General features: G+C 40.8%; 1 protein-coding gene across 1 annotated transcript in view; it reads right to left on the bottom strand.

Moving 5' to 3' along the window:
- Positions 1–20,912, bottom strand: part of LOC138948532 (collagen alpha-1(XI) chain-like) — a 106,224-nt gene that overhangs the window by 28,541 nt on the left and 56,771 nt on the right. The window contains exons 7-27 of the mRNA XM_070320084.1: positions 19,830–19,898; positions 18,711–18,773; positions 18,214–18,288; positions 17,615–17,680; positions 16,777–16,833; positions 15,967–16,020; positions 14,732–14,785; positions 14,056–14,109; positions 12,716–12,769; positions 11,176–11,229; positions 9,391–9,435; positions 8,957–9,010; positions 8,301–8,345; positions 7,905–7,958; positions 7,104–7,202; positions 6,026–6,070; positions 4,389–4,442; positions 3,763–3,807; positions 2,849–2,956; positions 2,400–2,453; positions 929–982 (exon numbers count right to left, since the gene is read on the bottom strand). Coding sequence (XP_070176185.1) covers positions 929–982; positions 2,400–2,453; positions 2,849–2,956; positions 3,763–3,807; positions 4,389–4,442; positions 6,026–6,070; positions 7,104–7,202; positions 7,905–7,958; positions 8,301–8,345; positions 8,957–9,010; positions 9,391–9,435; positions 11,176–11,229; positions 12,716–12,769; positions 14,056–14,109; positions 14,732–14,785; positions 15,967–16,020; positions 16,777–16,833; positions 17,615–17,680; positions 18,214–18,288; positions 18,711–18,773; positions 19,830–19,898 — 1,257 coding nt within the window. The remainder of the gene's footprint in view (positions 1–928; positions 983–2,399; positions 2,454–2,848; positions 2,957–3,762; positions 3,808–4,388; positions 4,443–6,025; positions 6,071–7,103; positions 7,203–7,904; positions 7,959–8,300; positions 8,346–8,956; positions 9,011–9,390; positions 9,436–11,175; positions 11,230–12,715; positions 12,770–14,055; positions 14,110–14,731; positions 14,786–15,966; positions 16,021–16,776; positions 16,834–17,614; positions 17,681–18,213; positions 18,289–18,710; positions 18,774–19,829; positions 19,899–20,912) is intronic.

Below are 20,912 nucleotides of genomic sequence, written 5' to 3'. Positions count from 1 at the left end.
GTTTGCTCCAGAGATGTATACTTCGTACATTAGAGCGTTCGGAACTTTTCAGTCGCAAAAAGTAGTACCGAAACAGAACAGCTTCTCAACCCATTGCACTATCGAGGATTCAGGCTGTTGCTGGGTCGTTATTTGTTTGGTTGCTGGGTCATTATCGAAAAATAACTACCCCTACAAGTTTACAGAGGTAAAGAAGCAGAGGGGGGAATAAATGACCTTACTGGGAGAATGCAAGTTTCCAGTACAAAGGACTTAACATTTCTTACATACTGCTTGACTAAAATCTTTACAAAAATTGACTATATTCTATACAAGAAACACTTAACAAGGGTAAAAGGAGAAACAGAATCCGTTAGTCGCCTCTTACGACATGCTGAGGAGCATCGGGTAAATTCTTCCCCCTAACCCGCAAGGGGTGGGGCAAGTCCTGAATTGAGAGGTCTCAAAAGTGGGTTCCACTGTAACCGACTTACCTTTAACCCAGGGGCTTCCACTGTAACCGACTTACCTTTAACCCAGGGGCTTCCACTGTAACCGACTTACCTTTAACCCAGGGGCTTCCACTGTAACCGACTTACCTTTAACCCAGGGGGTTCCACTGTAACCGACTTACCTTTAACCCAGGGGCTTCCACTGTAACCGACTTACCTTTAACCCAGGGGGTTCCACTGTAACCGACTTACCTTTAACCCAGGGGGTTCCACTGTAACCGACTTACCTTTAACCCAGGGGCTTCCACTGTAACCGACTTACCTTTAACCCAGGGGCTTCCACTGTAACCGACTTACCTTTAACCCAGGGGGTTCCACTGTAACCGACTTACCTTTAACCCAGGGGCTTCCACTGTAACCGACTTACCTTTAACCCAGGGGCTTCCACTGTAACCGACTTACCTTTAACCCAGGGGGTTCCACTGTAACCAACTTACCTTTAACCCAGGGGCGCCAGGATAGCCGGGGAACCCTGGAGCACCAACACGACCCTGCACACAAACATTACACAGTCATAATCACAAACATTACACAGTCATAATCACAAACATTACACAGTCATAATCACAATTATTCACATCTCTTACAATTAAATGTTTTTGTGGTGGTTTTTTTTTTGCCGACCAGCATTTGTTTTCCCTGCAGAGATACTCACAAACAGCAGCTATCACCTGAGCACCTTATTTACCAAAGCAAAATTTACCTTAAACATGTGTAAGCAGTGGAACTTGTTGAAGACAAAACTACTGTCCAGAATTCTGTTTGGAGCAACATGTTTCAATGTCCATACATTTTTAACGCCAATACTTTTGTTACACAAACACACACAAACAAAAACCTAGAAAAACCAACAAGATAGCAAAAATCGGTATTATATCAAGTGCCTGAACATGTCTAAAAAGTAGGTTGACACATCAGTAATTTTCCACAGGCCTTTTCACCAAAGGGACCAGGGGCCAGTTTCATAAGCCAGAAACACAGTCGACCAACTGCAGTTGTCCGAGAGAACCACAGTAATCCGACGTTATCGGGTTTCATGAACAAAATTTCAGTCGGCCGACTGCGGGTCGTCTCACCGGAAGTCGGCCAAACACGGTGATGCTCTCTCCCCAACACTGTGTTCGGCTTACTGCGGTAAACCGAAAATAAATGTAATTATCCGCACAGTCAATGGCACAATGCTCACACTTTTTTGGATTGTGAGCCAAACCTTGTGATTGTTCTTCGAAATGTATCTATCATGACGCAGTAATCCAGGAGACAAGTCAGGGTTATGTCTTGAAGACGTCACATTATGGCGTAAGAGGGTTCGACGTCACGCGAAGGAATTACTGAAAGTCTCGGTCATTGTTATTTTGAGCGGACCGAGACTAGTTTTTTCTTCGAAATCGGCCATTTCCACGTGCGAATGAGCAAACGGAAGTGGTAATGTTGCTAAATTTAGCCCTCGATTGGCCATTCGGATTACTGTACAGTCTGTCGACTGCGGTTGTCCGCGGGTGACGGTGATTCGCTCATGAAACGCGCTTTTCGGTGACCCGGCGATCAACCACAGTCAATCGACTGGGCAGTCGATCGACTGTCAGTCGGTTCACTGCTATCTTATGAAACTGGCCCCTGGTCACACCCATTCACCCACCCATGTCTCTATTCCTGGTGTGTTGGCTGAAAACATTTAGTCAACTACAACACCAACAACACCAACAACAACACCAACAACAACAACACCAACAACACCAACAACAACAACAACACCACCAACAACACCAACAACAACAACAACAACACCAACAACAACAACACCAACAACAACAACACCAACAACAACACCAACACCAACAACACCAACAACAACAACACCACCAACACCAACAACACCACCAACAACACCAACAACACTATACATACCTTCTCACCAAAAGGACCTGTCAACCCAGCCTCTCCTTGAGGACCGTCGTCACCCTGTGGAAGGAGCAAAAAATTATTCTACCTGTAATCAAGGCATCTGTGTTGGCATTTCTGTAACACAGGCATTGCCTGATCTTTGTAGTCCAGTGTTTATAAATACTGTTCCTATCTAACTTTGTCAAAATTAAAACCATCACTGTACACGATAAAGACTGCAAGTTCACAGCAGAAGTCCCAAGGCTTGGAAAGCATCAACACACACATGCAGCAAAGAGAAGGAAAACAAGGGCATTTAATTTTATCCAGGGAGAAGGAAATTCGAACTTCCATGCGAGTGTAACCTCACAGGACTGTATGATGATTGATACCTTACCTTATACAACCCCCCCACCAATCATCACTACGCCCCCCCCCCCCCTCTCACTACACACATACACTAATTGACTCACCTTGTTGCCTTCAATACCCTCGATACCGACACCGCCACGGGGTCCTCGCAACCCTTTGTCGCCCTTGGGTCCGAACTCGCCGCGTTCACCGTCTCTTCCCGGACCGCCCTGGCAAATGTGTTGATATTTTGTTTCATTTCAATAGTCATAATCAGTTTATTATGTATCGATTGAACAATGGATTTTGTTGATATTTTGTTTCATTTCAACAGTCACAATCAGTTTATTATGTATCGATTGAACAATGGATTTTGTTGATATTTTGTTTCATTTCAACAGTCACAATCAGTTTATTATGTATCGATTGAACAATGGATTTTGTTGATATTTTGTTTCATTTCAACAGTCACAATCAGTTTATTATGTATCGATTGAACATTGGATTTTGTTGATATTTTGTTTCATTTCAACCAACTGTTGCTGTGCGCGCTGAACCGATTTTGGTTTTTTTGGTCTGGATCCACTACCAGTAACTCTTCCTTATCTTCTCCAGTGTTTTCAGCCGCGACTATCTCCCTTCCTCCGTGTGGCGTCAATCCATATTCCCGTTACTACGTTACTATTTTTAGAAGGTCTCCAGTGTTTTGCGCGTTTATCTCCTTTCCTTCGTGCGCAAAGCCGGGTCCCAGGCGCGGCCTGGTATTCGGCTCTACTTCTTCCCGGCAAAGCCGGTACCCGGCGAAGCGGGTAATCATCTAGTATAATAATATGTGCATCATCATCATCATCGTCATCGTCATCGTCATCATCATGATCATCATGATCATCATGATCATCATCATCATCATCATCATCATCGTCACCTTTCCTTGGCGACCACCCGTCTATAAATACCACCGTTAGTCAGTCCCTTGTGTGACTGTTATAGACAGGTTGGACTGTACAAGAAAGACAACCCATCCACATCAGCTCACCTTGTCACCCTTCTCTCCCTGCATTCCTCTGGAGCCACCGTCACCCTGTCAGACAAACAACGTCAATTGTTACAATAGTGGGTTAGCTTTTTTAAAGACAAACTGGAGAGCACCCTTCATGGCCTGGCATGTTTTATAAACTTTGAAAACCATACCCCCATCACCCCCCCCCCTCCCCCACAACACAGGAGAACAGGCACCCTTGTTATCACCTGGTATTCAGCCATACTGAGATAGAGAGAGGGGGTGTGAGAGAGAGAGAGAGAGAGAGAGAGAGAGAGAGAGAGAGAGAGAGAGAGAGAGAGAGAGAGAGACAGATAGAGATAGAGATAGAGACAGAGACAGAGACAGAGACAGAGAGACAGAGAGACAGAGAGAGACGCTTTGAGAGTTTATTGTCCTCAGCTTTAAAAGCCCTTTAGACAAAAGGAATATAATTTACAGAAGAAATAAACATAACCATCTCTGCAAACACATCCACACACACACTGAAAGAGAGAGAGAGAGAGAGAGAGAGAGAGAGAGAGAGAGAGAGAGAGAGAGAGACAGACAGACAGACAGACAGACAGACAGACAGTAAGACAGGCAGAAAGACAGACATGTAAATTAACCCACTATAATCCTACCTTCACACCTCGAGGCCCAGGATAGCCAATGACACCTTGCAGCCCAATGGCACCCTGTCAAACAGAAACAAACCATATCAATATCGTGTCTCTAATCATTACACACATCACTTATGCTGGTCTTACACTGTGCTGAATATCCTTGTGAATATGAACATGTTGTATTCGGCAAAAAAAGAGACCAATGGACATTCACAACCATTCGTAACAAATTCGCAAGAAATTCGTATATGGATTCGTATGCATTCACAATGATCGGAAGAAATTCGCAAGCACTCGCAAGCATTCGTAAGACATTCGCAAGGAATCGTACGGCTTCAAATTTTCAATATATTTTTTCAGTCCTTTCGTCTCTTGTCTTGCTGAATACAACATTTTCATAATCGCAAGGATATTCGGTACATTGTAAGAGAGGCATAATGCCAAGACCTAACGAATCGTTGCGAATGCCTTGCGAGCGCTACGAATACATTGCGATGATTACGAATGGCTTGCGAATACAGTTTACGAGTATGTTGCGAAACAGTGAAGAATATGCCGTCCTTGCGAATATTAGGAGCATGTTGCTAATGTTCACAACAATAGACGAATGGTGGCGAATGGTTAAGAACATTTACGAATGTCTTGCGACCATTTCTCGATCATTACGAATTATTGGCGAATTCTATTCGCAAGGGCAATTCGGCACAGTGTAAGAGTAGCATTATACATACATGCATCAACAGAAAAATTAGTTATACATGTTAGGGAATAAAAACAAAGGCTGAAGCCTTTGAAACACTGTGGTAGCAAGACTGTTGAAATTGTACGAGGAATACAGACATGAGAAACCTCACGTAGTGAAACCCGTTTTAAGACATACCCCCCCCCCCCCCCCCCCCCCCCTTTTAAGACCTAGCTTTCTCAAATTTTCTGTTCATCACCCTTTGTAAATTTACTTCCATTTTTACACTTTGTACCCCGCCAATGTTGACCAAGTTTTTTTTAGACGAGACAAGCTGTGCTGCAGTAGGTCACTCAGAATTGTAGTAACTGTGTATCAACAAGCTGGGATGCAGGCGTTAGATTGACGTTACAGGAAGCGACTGAAGCTAACAGTGTGAGCGGATATATCCGTACTTGCACGGTCAGATGGAGCCATATGAGTGGGTACGGATATATCCGTACCTGGGAGACAATGAGTTAAGACTCCTTCCTTTTAGAGACATGATTTTCTCAGATTTCTGAAGGTCTTAAAAGGTGGGTTGTATTGTAATAAAGTCTACCAGCTGGTTCACAACTACCCTGAGTCAGCAATTTATCCAAGGGCGGATCAATTCACTTTGGAGGGGGGGGTTACAAAATGACTGCGAAGATACAAGTTGACGGCGCCGAAGGCGCCTAAGCCTCTAGGGGGGTCCGGGGGCATGCCCCCGCCCGGAAATTTTTTTTATCCAAAGAAGCAAAATAGAGCTATCTGGTGCATCCTGAGCCAATAAATTACCTCTTTTTTGGGGGGGTGGGGGGGGGGGGTTACGTAACCCGTGTAACCCCCCCCCCCCCCCCCAGATCCGCCCTTGATTTATCTGCCTCAGAAGATTAAGATTTATTCTAAAAAAGAAAAAAAGAAAACAAAGGAAAATGGAGGAAAAACTCACCTGGTCTCCCTTGGCTCCATGTTCCCCCGATGGTCCAGGTAACCCCTGTGAACATTGTAAATAAAATGTCATCACTAAAACAACAACAGAAAGCATCATCCGCCAGACAACAAATTAAAACAAAACTTGACTAAATGTAATAATTGACGAAATAAAACAGGAAACAATATCAACTTGGCAAAAGGTAGACGGAAAGGATTGATGTTATAGAAAGAGTGGAAAGCATATAAAGAGAACACTAAGGTGGAACATGATTATTTCTTTCATATCTAACATGTCTAGTCCTTGAGAGGCAAAACTTTTAGCCTGTAGGACATGAATTTTCTGTATCTAATCAAACATGATTATGAAAATAACGGATAACAGAACAAAGGAAAGAGTTTATTGTAAACATGTATCCCCCCCCACCCCCACTCCCAGTAAGTACACAAATAAACCAATCAATGAGTCAACCAACCAATCAACAATTAATCAATTGGGTAAAACAATCATAGTAAATCAAATAAGTGAACTAATTAATAAACAAATCAATCAATAGATTAATCAGTTAATCAATTACACTACCCTATCATTCATCAATCAATTACCCCATCATTCATTAATCTTTCTTTCTTTATTTGGTGTTTGACGTCATTTCAACCACGAAGGTGTTATATCACGACGGGGAAAGGGGGGAGATGGGATAGAGCCACTTGTCAATTGTTTCTTGTTCACAAAAGCACTAATCAAAAATTTGCTCCAGGGGCTTGCAACGTAGTACAATATATTTCCTTACTGGGAGAATGCAAGTTTCCAGTACAAAGGACTTAACATTTCTTACATACTGCTTGACTAAAATCTTTACAAAAATTGACTATATTCTATACAAGAAACACTTAACAAGGGTAAAAGGAGAAACAGAATCCGTTAGTCGCCTCTTACGACATGCTGGGGAGCATCGGGTAAATTCTTCCCCCTAACCCGCGGGGGGAATCATTCATTAATCAAGTAAACCATAATCAACAATTCATTAATCAATTCATCAATCACCCATCAATCAATCAATGAATCAATGTAAAAACAAGACAAAAGCACTTACAGACGGTCCAAGACCACCGGTCAGACCAGGCAGACCAGGTTTACCGGTGGCACCAGAAATACCGGGTGGTCCGAGCGGTCCTGATGGACCAGGGGGACCCTGTCACACACAGCAACACACCAAAGGTCATTTGAAACCAGGGCTTGTTCAGTTCACATTAAACATTATGATGTAATGAATATCTCCTCAACACTGTGGCTTTAAAACGGATAATACTTTACACAGTTTATTATTTTCTTCAAAACGGCCTCCCTGGGCATTTGCGTGCTTATCTAGAAAATCTTTAAACTTCGCATGTTCAAATGCTTGTCTAAAGTAAATGGGGTTTGTTTGTTAGTTTTATTACTGTCAAGAGTAAGATTTCGTTTTCACAAATACTGCAGCACCTTTCACAAAAAAGAATCAGTCAGAAGCCGTCCTTCAGGTGTCCTTTCTGGTAAGCTATTTCTAAGGGACATTTTCAATACGCTAACAGACAAACATGAGGAAAAAAGAGCACTGGATTACAAAATGCTTAGGTGACGGTGTCCACTGACTAAAGAACCTCACGTCACAAGTAAGGTTGTAACGTAACTAATTAATAAAATACAATTAAAACATCTGAAAAAATACACTGCTAACCTTCTAAAATCAAGAATTAAAAAAAACAAAAAAACAATCGTAATGAAATAATGAACAGAAAATGAACCGGGCTCATTTAGGTGTTATTTCTTCTAAAGACGGCGAGAGTTGACCTCAATGTAACAGAAATAAACTTTGACTATCGCTAGCAATAACTTGGTGCATACTGTGTGTACTGACCATCTGACCAGGAGGTCCAGTCTGACCAGGAGCGCCAGGAGAACCCACAGGACCCTGAAACATCACACCAACAAAATTAACCTTTTCCCACAGGACCCTGAAACATTACAACAACAAAATTACTCTTTACTCCCAGGATCCTGAAACATCACAACAACAAAATTAATCTTTACCCACAGAACCCTGAAACAGCACAACAACAAAATTAATCTTTATCCACAGGACCCTGAAACATCACACCAACAAAATTAATCTCAACCCCGTTTCCATAAAAAAAAAATGCAAAGATTCATATTGTCCTGAGAGCCGAGTTTCTGAACCCTTACATGCAATGTGAAACAAGCTCTAAAATCTGAAAGACCATTAAAGGCCGGGGAATATTGTGAAAGTACTCACCAGGTTTCCCTTGGGGCCCACTGGACCCTCCGATCCCGGCTGACCCTGCAGTCACAAAAGTAAATAATTAAATAAACCAATGAACTAAACATTATCTTTTTTTCACTAATTAATTAATTTAGATAAGATAAGATAAATGTAATGTCTATTTTCATTTTGCAACATTAGCAGTCTGTTTTTAGATTACTGGCAACTTAAATCATAATAAACCCAAGAACATTCTTTTAACTAATATTGAGATGGCAATAAGGCAAAAAAAAAAAGGTCTGTTTACGGTAACATAGGCCAAAAAAATAGGGTCGGTAGGTCGGGAATTGTTTTTTTTTTTTTCCAAAAAAACCATATTTGTACGTTATTTATTTATTTTATTCTATTTTTTTTCCCAAATGCCAAAAAAAAGTCTAGGGTCGCGCGAAAAAACTAGGGTCGGTCGGGTTACCGTAAACAGACTATTTTTTTTTGTGGCCTAAACAAACAATGTAAGAAAATCCTCTTCCTCATTTTGTCCACCATCGTGTTAACATTTTGTACGTTTCCCCTTGGATTCATTAATATAGCTTTATGCTTGAGTTCGGATCCTCAATGTTAAATATTGTATATGTCGCAAAAATAATACAAAAACTGAATAAAGTTTTGTTTAAACCAAATCCACTTACCGGGGGTCCGGCAGATCCTGGACTTCCTCTTGGTCCGAGAAATCCTCGTGGACCCTGAAAATATGTTTCAGATATCAGTGATTGCATTCATAGAGATTTACTTACAATGTCACTAGCGGACAACGGGATACACAATCTTACAGACTAAAGAAACAACCATCACAAAGCTAAACTGCACAATAAAAATTTTTAAAAAAACCATCTTACCCACAACAAAAACAAACACCACGACAACAAAACTATTCAAAGACAACTGCAGAAAAACTAATACCTACAAATTTTCACCAAAAAGAAACTAGATGATACACAACCCTACAAACCAAAGAAACTATTACAAAGCTTAACTGCATAGTAAATTTCAATCTTTCTGGGCAAAGAAATCAATTGTCAATGAAACAATATTCACAGACAAGCAGAAAAGAACAAATACTTACAATGTCACCGGGGGACCCTGGAGGTCCACTATCACCTTGGTCACCCTGAAAAATACATTAACACATTACTATCTACATGTAATCCAGGCAACCGTTTTGAGGTGAATTTATTCAGTTATTCATAACTCGAGTTGCTGCGAATACAATCAATCAATCAATCAATATGAAGCTTATATCGCGCGTATTCCGTGGGTACAGTTCTAAGCGCAGGGATTTATTATTATTTAAAAAATTTTTTTTTATGCAATTTGTATCGCGCACATATTCAAGGCGCAGGGATTTATTTATGCCGTGTGAGATGGAATTTTATTACACAATACATCACGCATTCACATCGGCCAGCAGATCGCAGGCATTTCGGCGCATATCCTACTTTTCACGGTCTATTATTCCAAGTCACACGGGTATTTTGGTGGACATTTTTATCTATGCCTATACAATTTTGCCAGGAAAGACCCTTTTGTCAATCGTGGGATCTTTAACGTGCACACCCCAATGTAGTGTACAACGAAGGGACCTCGGTTTTTCGTCTCATCCGAAAGACTAGCACTTGAACCCACCACCTAGGTTAGGAAAGGGGGGAGAAAATTGCTAACGCCCTGACCCAGGGTCGAACTCGCAACCTCTCGCTTCCGAGCGCAAGTGCGTTACCACTCGGCCACCCAGACCTGTATACAGAGTGAGATTGGGTGACTGAAAAACAGCTGTACCCATACCTAGTCTTCCCATCAGGATGACAGAGTCACCAAATTATTTTACTTCCTTTACTCTATTGTCCCAATGCTGGCAAATTCGGGTCGCTTCCTCCCAGTGGAAAGCTAGCAGCAACAGAGTTGCGCTACCCAGGTGGATGCATGTTTAGGTGTAATCAGCCCCCTGCACTTATGGCAGAATGACCGAGGTCTTTTACATGCCACTGTGGTTGATGGGACATGGATACCGGCTCTGAGTCTGCACATAAAGTTGACCCGTGTCCGTCCCTGCCAGGATTCAAACCTGCGACCTTGGGATCACAAGTCCAGTGCTCTACCCACTGAGCTACCGGGCCCCCCGAATGGGTCCGCGAGCGTTAATTAGCACTGGTGCCATCAACAACAACAATCCTAAAATTTCAATACCCCCCCCCCCCCCCCCCCCCCCCCCCCCCCCAACGTTATCTGACCCATACCTTTTTTTCTCCATCATAATACAACGTACACGTGTTCATTTCACAAAATCGATTGATTTGTGCTTGATTTGTTATATCATGTTTCAAGCTTGTGATTCTTATGAAAGGACTGTGATTAATGTGATGTAATATTTGTGTATACCAGTCAAAGGACAATTTTATGTTTGTTCTACATTCAGACAATAACGTTGTATTGTATTGTATTGAATTGAATTGAATTGAATGGACAGACAGACAGATGGGCAGGCAGGTCTACAAACAGACAGACAAACAGAAACCCTCTCTCACTCAAACAGTAAGCATATGGACAGACAGACAAACCAAGAGACAGACAGAAAGACAGAAAGCATCTCTCAATCATGAAGCAAAGTAGCTCGCCATCTTACTACAGCACACAAACAGACCGACATACAGACAGACAGACATACAGACATACAGACATACAGACAGAGAGACATACAGACATACAGACAGACAGACAGACAAGACAGACAGACCGACAGACAGACAGACAGACAAGACCAGACCGACAGACAGACATACATACATACAGACAGACAAGACAGACAGACAGACAGACAGACAAAACAGACAGACAGACAGACAGATTCACTTACAGGTTCACCGTCAGATCCCATGCTCCCTGTCTCACCGGGAACACCAGGTACTCCCTGAAAACCACACATCACATTACACCAGGTACTCCCTGAAAACCACCACATCACATTACACCAGGTACTCCCTGAAAACCACACATCACATTACACCAGGTACTCCCTGAAAACCACACATCACATTGTGTCACATCACATCACATCAATGCTGACACCATTCCCAATAACTCGTACAGTCTAACCTGTCCAAAATTACCATGCTAGGGATCGACCCAAAGTGGTCCCCAAAGACAGGTGCTCATTATTTAAAAGTGAATTTTAAAGGAAAGAATTTAGTCGGGGATACTTTAGGGTGGTCGTTATTGGCAGGTATTAACGATGTTAGGCCAAAAAAAAAAAAAAGGTCTGTTTACGGTAACATAGGCCAAAAAAATAGGGTCGGTAGGTCGGGATTTTTTTTTCTTTTCTCCAAAAAACCATATTTTTACGTTATTTTGCAAAAAAAAACCCAAATTTTTTTTTCCTTTTTTTTTTTCCTAAATGCCCAAAAAAAGTCTAGGGTCGCGCGAAAAAAAAAGGGTCGGTCGGGTTACCGTAAACAGACTAATTTTTTTTTTGGCCTTATCAAGAAGTGGTTGCTCGGACAGGTTGGACTGTACAGACAATAGTAATAGAGCTAGTGCCTCAATGCCATTTGATGTTCTCTGTTCGTGTTTTTGTTGTTGTTGAAAAATGACAACACACTCACACACAGACATCACAATAACAACTAAACAATTTCTTATGAGAATGCTTGTGCTGCACTACTACATGGGGACAATCGACACCAAACATTACCTTTCTTTATCATGACACAACACATTTGTGCCATACATCAAAAAGAACAAAATTGACTGTTCTGTTGAATTTGTAACAAAAATGTCTTTCTTTCTTTCTTTATTTGGTGTTTAACGTCGTTTTCAACCACGAAGGTTATATCGCGACGGGGAAAGGGGGGAGATGGGATAGAGCCACTTGTCAATTGTTTCTTGTTCACAAAAGCACTAATAAAAAATTTGCTCCAGGGGCTTGCAACGTAGTACAATGTATTACCTTACTGGGAGAATGCAAGTTTCCAGTACAAAGGACTTAACATTTCTTACATACTGCTTGACTAAAATCTTTACAAAAATTGACTATATTCTATACAAGAAACACTTAACAAGGGTAAAAGGAGAAACAGAATCCGTTAGTCGCCTCTTACGACATGCTGGGGAGCATCGGGTAAATTCTTCCCCCTAACCCGCGGGGGGAGCTTGTGCTGCACTACTATATAGGGATAATGGACACCAAACATTACCTTTCTTTATCATGACACAACACATTTGTGCCATACATCAAAAAGAACAAAATTGACTGTTCTGTTGAATTTGTAACAAAAATGCCCAACACATTGTATCAAAAACATCAAAAAGAACAAAATTGACTGTTCTGTTGAATTTGTAACAAAAATGCCGAACACATTGTATCAAAAAAGAAGAGCTAGAAACAGTCACACACTTACCCTGTGTCCTTTCTCACCAGGCATACCCGGCATACCAGGGAACCCAGGCACACCCTGCAATGTAGTATCAGTGTTACATGATCTTCTGCTAAAACAAAACAACAAATGTAGTTGGAACAATACGAAGATGAACATGTCCATAAAAAAAGTACTCACATGTAAAAAGATTTTTTTGTTAAAGGCATAGAAAGCTGATGAATATTCACGCTAATTGCTTTACCCAGAGCTGGAGACAGACTAAATTAAGTTCCCTGCAAAATATTGTCGTCTAGGAGCCCTTAAATGTTGAGATATTTGAATTTTTATTTTGATCTAGATGGTCCTATTTATAGATTTGGCAACACATGTAACGTTGATGCAAGGGAGCTAACACCGCGGCTTTGTTGACATCCTCACTTTTTCAGAGGCTAGAACAAGCTGTAATGCATGTATTATGGTCCGCGCATGGTGACATATCGTCATTATATGGTCTTATGGTGCGTTTGACATCGATTGTGGGCAAACTACACTTTGTAAACACGGGAGTGCGTTAGTATGCCTTTAAAAAGGATTAAAATATATGAAAAAAACAGAAAAAAAAGAAAGCCAAAGCATGCTATCAAAAGCTATGTGACACCCCCCCCCCCCCCCTTAAAAAAAGACTGTCAAAACAAAGATGCAAAATAATGCAATCTTAGTGTTATCTCAAGAATGATCTCTGCATGGTGCTTCCAAAAGGCCAGAAATCCAGCAATAGGCCAAACAGCATCCATCATTATTAAAAAGATTACCATCCGCAATACCTCGGATTCCGGAAATAGCCAAGACTTAATATAATCTGGGCTATCATGTGACATCCGGGTACATCCACGTTTACTTTGGTGGAAATCTCCGCTGTCTCATTGCCCATTATAAAACGTCATCACTTCTTTGTCACGCTGAATGAAGCTAAAAATGTCTTCTTTCAGTATATGACGTCACTTTCACTGGGTCGTTTTTGGAGTATGCCAATGTGTTGTTACACGTCTCGGAGTATGCCAATGTGTTGTTACACGTCTCGGAGTATGCCAATGTGTTGTTACATGTCTCGGAGTATGCCAATGTGTTGTTACACGTCTCGGAGTATGCCAATGTGTTGTTACACGTCTCGGAGTATGCCAATGTGTTGTTACACGTCTCGGAGTATGCCAATGTGCTGTTACACGTCTCGGAGTATGCCAATGTGTTGTTACACGTCTCGGAGTATGCCAATGTGTTGTTACACATCACGGAGTATGCCAATGTGTTGTTACACGTCTCGGAGTATGCCAATGTGTTGTTACATGTCTCGGAGTATGCCAATGTGTTGTTACACGTCTCACCTTATCACCAGGGGGGCCCTGTAGACCTCTCTCTCCGTCATTACCAGAACGACCCTGTAACATAAAATAATGATAAGAAGAAGAAGAAGAAGAAAAACAAGAAGAAGAAGAAGAAAAACAAATACTTCATTGTGTCTGTCTTTAGCAAACAGAAATTTGCCTTCAGGCCTGCTAACCAGTTTTCCCTGTAACTTTAGTTTTTTACTTTCTCTTTTTCTGATATTGTCAGCGCGACCCTATAACATAACATAGTGGTAGCGATTTCTGCCTTACACTCTCTCACGTACATGTGTTCATGAAAGCTTGAATGTGCATACAGCACTGGCACAGACAGGAACAGCAATTAGCACAGACAGACAGACAGACAGACAGACAGACTCACGCGAGTACATGTGCACCCACACACACACCATACCCACCTCTCCCACCTTCCTCTTTTTCAAAACTAAAATCCAATCATCCAAATACAAACTGTAATTGCAAGCTCGTACCCCCGAACGGATAATAAATGCTAAAAAGGCAGAAAAAAAGCAACCCAGCAATAAACATGAAAGTCCCCTTGTGCAAAACAGGAGCATGTGGAGGTCATTGCAACTCACACACGCAGAAGAAGAGGACAAACTGCAGTAACAATTGTGCTGACAACTATCACAACGTGTCACACAAAGAAACTCACTCTCTTTCCCATTGGACCAGGAGGGCCAGGTAATCCAAAAGGTCCCATTGGGCCCTGCAAGATTAAAGGATCAAAAATGAGCAAGCTTCTTTTTACAACATTAGATAAAAACAATACACTGATAAAACTATTTTTTATTTTAAAGAATTGCCGCTTAGTACTCACACGTCTATCTTCCTCCACTCATCTATCACTCACTTAACTCATTGTCTCCCAGGTACGGATATATGCATACCCACTCATATGGCTCTATCTGACCTGGTACGGATATATCCGTACACACAGTCACTTCAGTCGCTTCCTGTAACGTCGATCTAACGCCTGCATTCCAGCGTGTTGCTACACAGTTTCTACACAGTTACTACAATTCTGAGTGACCTGCTGCAGCACAGCTGGTCTCAGCTAAAACAAAACTTGGTCAACATAGGTGGGGTAGAAAGTATTAACAAAATGAATGAACAAAAGAATAACACATCTAAAACATACCACACTCACACTGAAACACTCCCTCCACACACGCACTTATACACACACACACTTTCTTAAAGCAACAGTGAAGTGACACCATATTATTTCACCTGTTCACCTGTGTTACCTGACAGCGTATCTCACCTGCATGTTAACCTGTCTTAGCTATGTACACACACACACACACACACACACACACACACACACACACACAATCACACATACAAACTTGCCTCAAAGCAACAGTGAAGTGACACCATATTTCACCTGTTCACCTGTGTTACACACACACACACACACACACACACACACACACACACACACACACACACACACACGCGCGCACTTGCCTCAAAGCAACAGTGAAGTGACAGCAAATCTTACCTGTTCACCTGTTACCAATGTACATACACACACACACACACACACACAATCACACACAATCACACATACAAACTTGCCTCAAAGCAACAGTGAAGTGACACCATATTTCACCTGTTCACCTGTGTTACCAATGTACACACACACACACACACACACACACACACACACACACACACACACACACACACACACACACACACAATCACACATACAAACTTGCCTCAAAGCAACAGTGGAGTGACACCATATTTCACCTGTTCACCTGTGTTACCAATGTACACACACACACACACACACAGACACACAGACACACAGACACACACACACACACACACACACACACACTTGCCTCAAAGCAACAGTGAAGTGACAGCAAATCTTACCTGTTCACCTGTGTTACCAATGTCGCCCTTCACACCTGGAGGACCAGCAGGACCCTAGGAAGGACAGCAAAAGAAACGAGTTAATACTCACAATCAAGACAACTTAAAACCCTTTCCCACCTGAATCGCCCAAAGTGGCCCGGCAGGTGGCCTTTATGTTTTTCAAGTTTCCTGCTAAACAATGTACCGCATAACTATTTTTTGGATTTGTAAAGTTGAAAGACTGTTTCACGGACAATTTCAATCTATCCAGCGTACTGACTAGGTACTTCCGAGCCACCCTAGGGCACCCAGAAGGTGAGGTCACGAAGGGGTAAAAAAAGCGCTCAGGTGGTAAAGGGTTTTAACACCACTGAACTTGCAGCTGTAACTGAAAAGAAATGGTAACAATTCTACCATTCAGCACAAAAGTTAATAAGAATGGACCATGCAAGATTAACTGATACAATGCATTTAACCTCAACAACTAAAAGACATAAATAAATTGTTAACACAATGATTGGGACAAAGGTGAAAACAGCTTCTTAAATGAAGACATACGGCCACATTATTCAATCGGCTTTATTTAAAAAGAATAAAGGCAAGGGTAAACACACACTAGTACTCACGTCTATTCACGAGGGCAACAAAAAACAACAAACAACAAAACACAATATCTAGCATTTAAGAATATCATGACAGATTTCAAAAACACATATGACATACTAATAGTTTTTAACTGTCTTAAAACAAAAGGTTTTATGAGGATAGAAAAAAGACCATGTTACAGGTGAAGCATTATATATTTTAAGAACGAGAAGAAAAACTGACCACACGTCCAGGCAGACCGGTCATTCCCATGGGGCCAGCAGCGCCTCTCATGGCAAGCTAGGAAACAAATAAAATCAAAAGAAGCTGCATGTATTATACACATACTTGAATTCAGTGACAACCTGCAATATGAAAATTCACTAAACAAATCTAGTAAAGCTACACAAACAAAGCACACTAATTGCAAACACTTGCTTCCTTATTTATTTTTTATTCTAACTCTTTCTGGACAGATATTGGATTTTTCCGTTAGCGAAATGCGTCCCTCTCCGCCTAATGCCGGAATTTCATGGTTACTCTGCTCCTGTCCAAAATCTCGCTACTATCCACAATATTCTACCCGATCCATGTTTTCATTGCCAAGGCCGTTAATGTTGCTTGCCGGTTTTCGGCATGTGTGTTGACCGCATTTGAGCGCGTTTTTTTTTTATATGAGGCAATGTAGTCCAAATAGGGTTAAAACAGGGTGGCTCTTATGACAAATTCCACACAAATCTGCAACCAACAAGTGCTCTTAACAGAAAAAAAGTATTTACCTGTGCATCATATATCCATCTCTCCCTGCAAAGTCTAATAGTAATATGTCAACGTATAAAATCTGATCGTAACAATGAAAAATATCAGCTGTGTGAAAAGAATAAATGAAAAGGAGCGTCATTCTCATTAAACCAAGACAGTGACTTTCAAACCTGCAAACTATTAGCCTCAACATTCAAAACTGTACAATCAGACCAACAAAATGCTATTTCTTGAAAATTACGACACATGGAACATTGAGTATTCGAAGACATTACATCTGTGTGCAAGACTTGCATAATGTTGAATTCACAGCACTCACCATGTGTTGGTCCAGCATGTTTCTGAAATGCTCAGCATAGTTGCTCTGCTTCCCATCATTTTGAAGCTAAACAAACAAAGGGATTGAAAAAGTATGAATCACAATAACAGTCATAACAATGATGAACATAACACACACCAACTTACACACAAAGCAATAATTAAAATCAGTACAGGATTTTTTTTACATTTAAGCATTTTCCTTATCTAAGCTCACAAAAATTCTCTCTTTCACACACACACACACACATGCAGGCACTAAACTAAAGTCTTATATCAAATTACATATCAAAGTATGAACACAAATACCTAATTTTCATCAATATTAGTGTCTACAAATACTTCACAATTACTTTACACTTTCACTTGACATGAGTTCATACCCTTAACATTTGTTTTTAGTCAAAAATACACTTGCTTTCTGAAGAACTTACAAATTCTTACATATCATTTTATTTTGTAATATATTTATGAGACAGAGAGACTACCTTCAACCTTGCATATCATTCATGTTAAATTCTGCGAAACATGACCACTTTAGAAAAGCTTCACGAATGAAGAAAACAAAGTAAGTCGCTACATTGATTAATATCTACTCACAGGAATGACGAACACATGACCAGGAGGACCGGGCAAGCCGTTTACACCAGGAATACCGTCGCGACCAGGGGGTCCCTGAAAACAATAACAATGGTTTGTAAGAAACAGCAATACAATGTAAGCAATAGCAACACACTGCAAGCAATACATAGCAATAATAATTTAATTATTTATTATACAAAATAAGAATAATTATTTGGTGATATGTACCGAATCTATTCCGCAGCATGAACCTACAGCACAAAAGTTTCAGATTTGACAATAAATACAGGACATTTCCAGGATCTCTGGTAGAAATGAACTTGTTTTAACTCAGAAATGTTAAACTAGCAAAAAAACTCAACATACATAATTAGTCAAAACCAGGCATTTTCTGTCAACGATCACACACAAAAAAAGATAATAAGTCTAACTCAAGATTCTTCAGCGTAAAATGGCGGCATGAGCAAAATGTATTGCAAAGTCCTTGACGAGAACAGTAATAAACAAACACGTACACCGTCTCCCTTTCCGCCGGGGGGTCCAGGAATACCTCGAGAACCGGGGGGACCAGGAGGGCCCTGGTGGAAGAAAAACAGAAATCACAGGTAATTCAAGTACAATGCACAACTGAGCTATTTGCTGTCAAAAGAATTTACCTATGAATGCTATCCTGGTAGAATAAAAACACGAATATCACAGGTAACAAAATACAATGCAGAACTGGGTTATTCTCTGTCATCACTGTCAAACAAATTAACCTTAGAATGCTATTCTGGTGGAGGGAAAATGAAAATAGGACAGGTAACAAAATACAATGCAGAACTGAGCTATTCGCTGTCATCACTGTAGGACAGGTAACAAAATACAATGCAGAACTGGGTTATTCTCTGTCATCATTGTCAAACAAATTAACCTTAGAATGCTATCCTGGTAGAATGAAAACACGAATATCACAGGTAACAAAATACAATGCAGAACTGAGTTATTCGCTGTCAAAAGAATCTATTTTTGAATGTTATCCTGATGGAAGGAAAACAGGACACATCATTTATGCAGTATTCAAGTATACCCTCAATAAAATACAAATAAAGATGACAAAGAACATGCAACAACAAGACTACATAGAACAGATGTAATAATATACCGATAGATAATTTACAGAAACATACTGCATGAAACACAACTGATTACACCAAGTGTGTACTCAAAGACTTATACACAGTATTCCCAGATCAACCCAAGAGATACTATTCAATCTAACAACTTACAAGCCTAATATAGACTTTACCTACCAGATAGTAAAACCAGTCATGAGCGTAAAGGAATACAAGTCACCAAACAAGTTTCATACATGCAAAAACAAATATTTTCAGCAGGTAATTATCAAACTTTGCCTTTACAAAGAATCAAATTTCATGAACTGAGAATTAAAAAAATTGCTTAATTGTTAATTTGTTCACCGCACATGCATATTGTACAAATTACGTATCTAACATGAATTAAGAGAAACAAAAAACAAAAACATAAACCACATGTATCAATTATTTCAAAAAAGAAACATCTTTATGTTAGCTTGAAAACTCTGCTGGTATCACAGCATCAATTTGTGGTTATGAATGTGTTTGCAAACTTACCAGTCTGTATGTGACGTCGGTCATTTCAGCAGATCCGTACTCCAGGGTCAGTACACCAGCAGTGCTTTCCTGAACACACAAATTTCACCACCATGTGTTTGAAATAAATATATGTTGTGTACAATCTAATTTATATACACCATGAAGCTGTAACACCAGTTGCAATTTGCTCATATTTTGACCAAAAGATACGAGACTGACCCTTCTTACCAGTGATCTGTCTGATGTGTGCATGCACATGTCTGTCTGTCTGTCTGTCTGTCTGTCTGTCTGTCTGTCTGTCTGTCTGTCTGTCTGTGCTTGAAATGGCAACCATTATGTTCTTTCAGAATGCCAACAAACAGAGAAATGTCAGCACAATCAACTGTAACGCAAGTGCAGGGAAAAAAGCTGTTTTCAAAAACAAAAAACACTGCCCTGGAATTCAGATGCCTCTTGATATTACCCGCTATTACGAGCTAGTCGTGTGACAGAGAGTTTTCTTGCACACGAGACTGTAGATGTTTCACGACGGCTTTAGCCGGAGTGAAACAGCACCAGTCGAGTGTGCAAGAACACTCTCTGTCACACGACTAGCTCGTAATGGCGATTATGTCTCACAGCTTCAACAGAGGAGAGAACAAACACGTTTTGCGTACTCACGCTTGATAAACCTAAACACAGGAGCAGCCATTGTGGAGAGATCTACTTTTTGACGAAAGTGAACGAACAACTATGAATGACGTCTCGGTATATGTGAATGACGTCACAGTCATCGTCACAGTCTGTATCTTTTGAAGCATTCCATTCTTCATGACGTCTTTCTGTGTCTGCATCCGCGAAATGTTTGTTCTTTCCGGGGTCTTTGTCATCTATGTTCAGAACTCTGTCCTTCTAGTTTCAGACTAACAGGCCTCCTGAGCGAGCCATTTTCCAAGGGAAGCTAAACTCGCGTATGGAAACAGTACTGTAGTCTGGGATGCGGTTTTCAGTATTCTCAGCGTTGAAGAATTTGTAAAGAGAAGACACGACAACAGCAGGAGAAATAAAAGTCGTGTGTGCATTTTGGGGCTTTTGGAGGGACGATTTCGAGTTTGAATCCGT

This window comes from Littorina saxatilis, linkage group LG15 (genome assembly GCF_037325665.1).
Source record: "Littorina saxatilis isolate snail1 linkage group LG15, US_GU_Lsax_2.0, whole genome shotgun sequence".
Classification (NCBI taxonomy): Eukaryota; Metazoa; Mollusca; class Gastropoda; order Littorinimorpha; family Littorinidae; genus Littorina; species Littorina saxatilis.
This window is presented reverse-complemented; position numbering and strand designations above follow the sequence as displayed.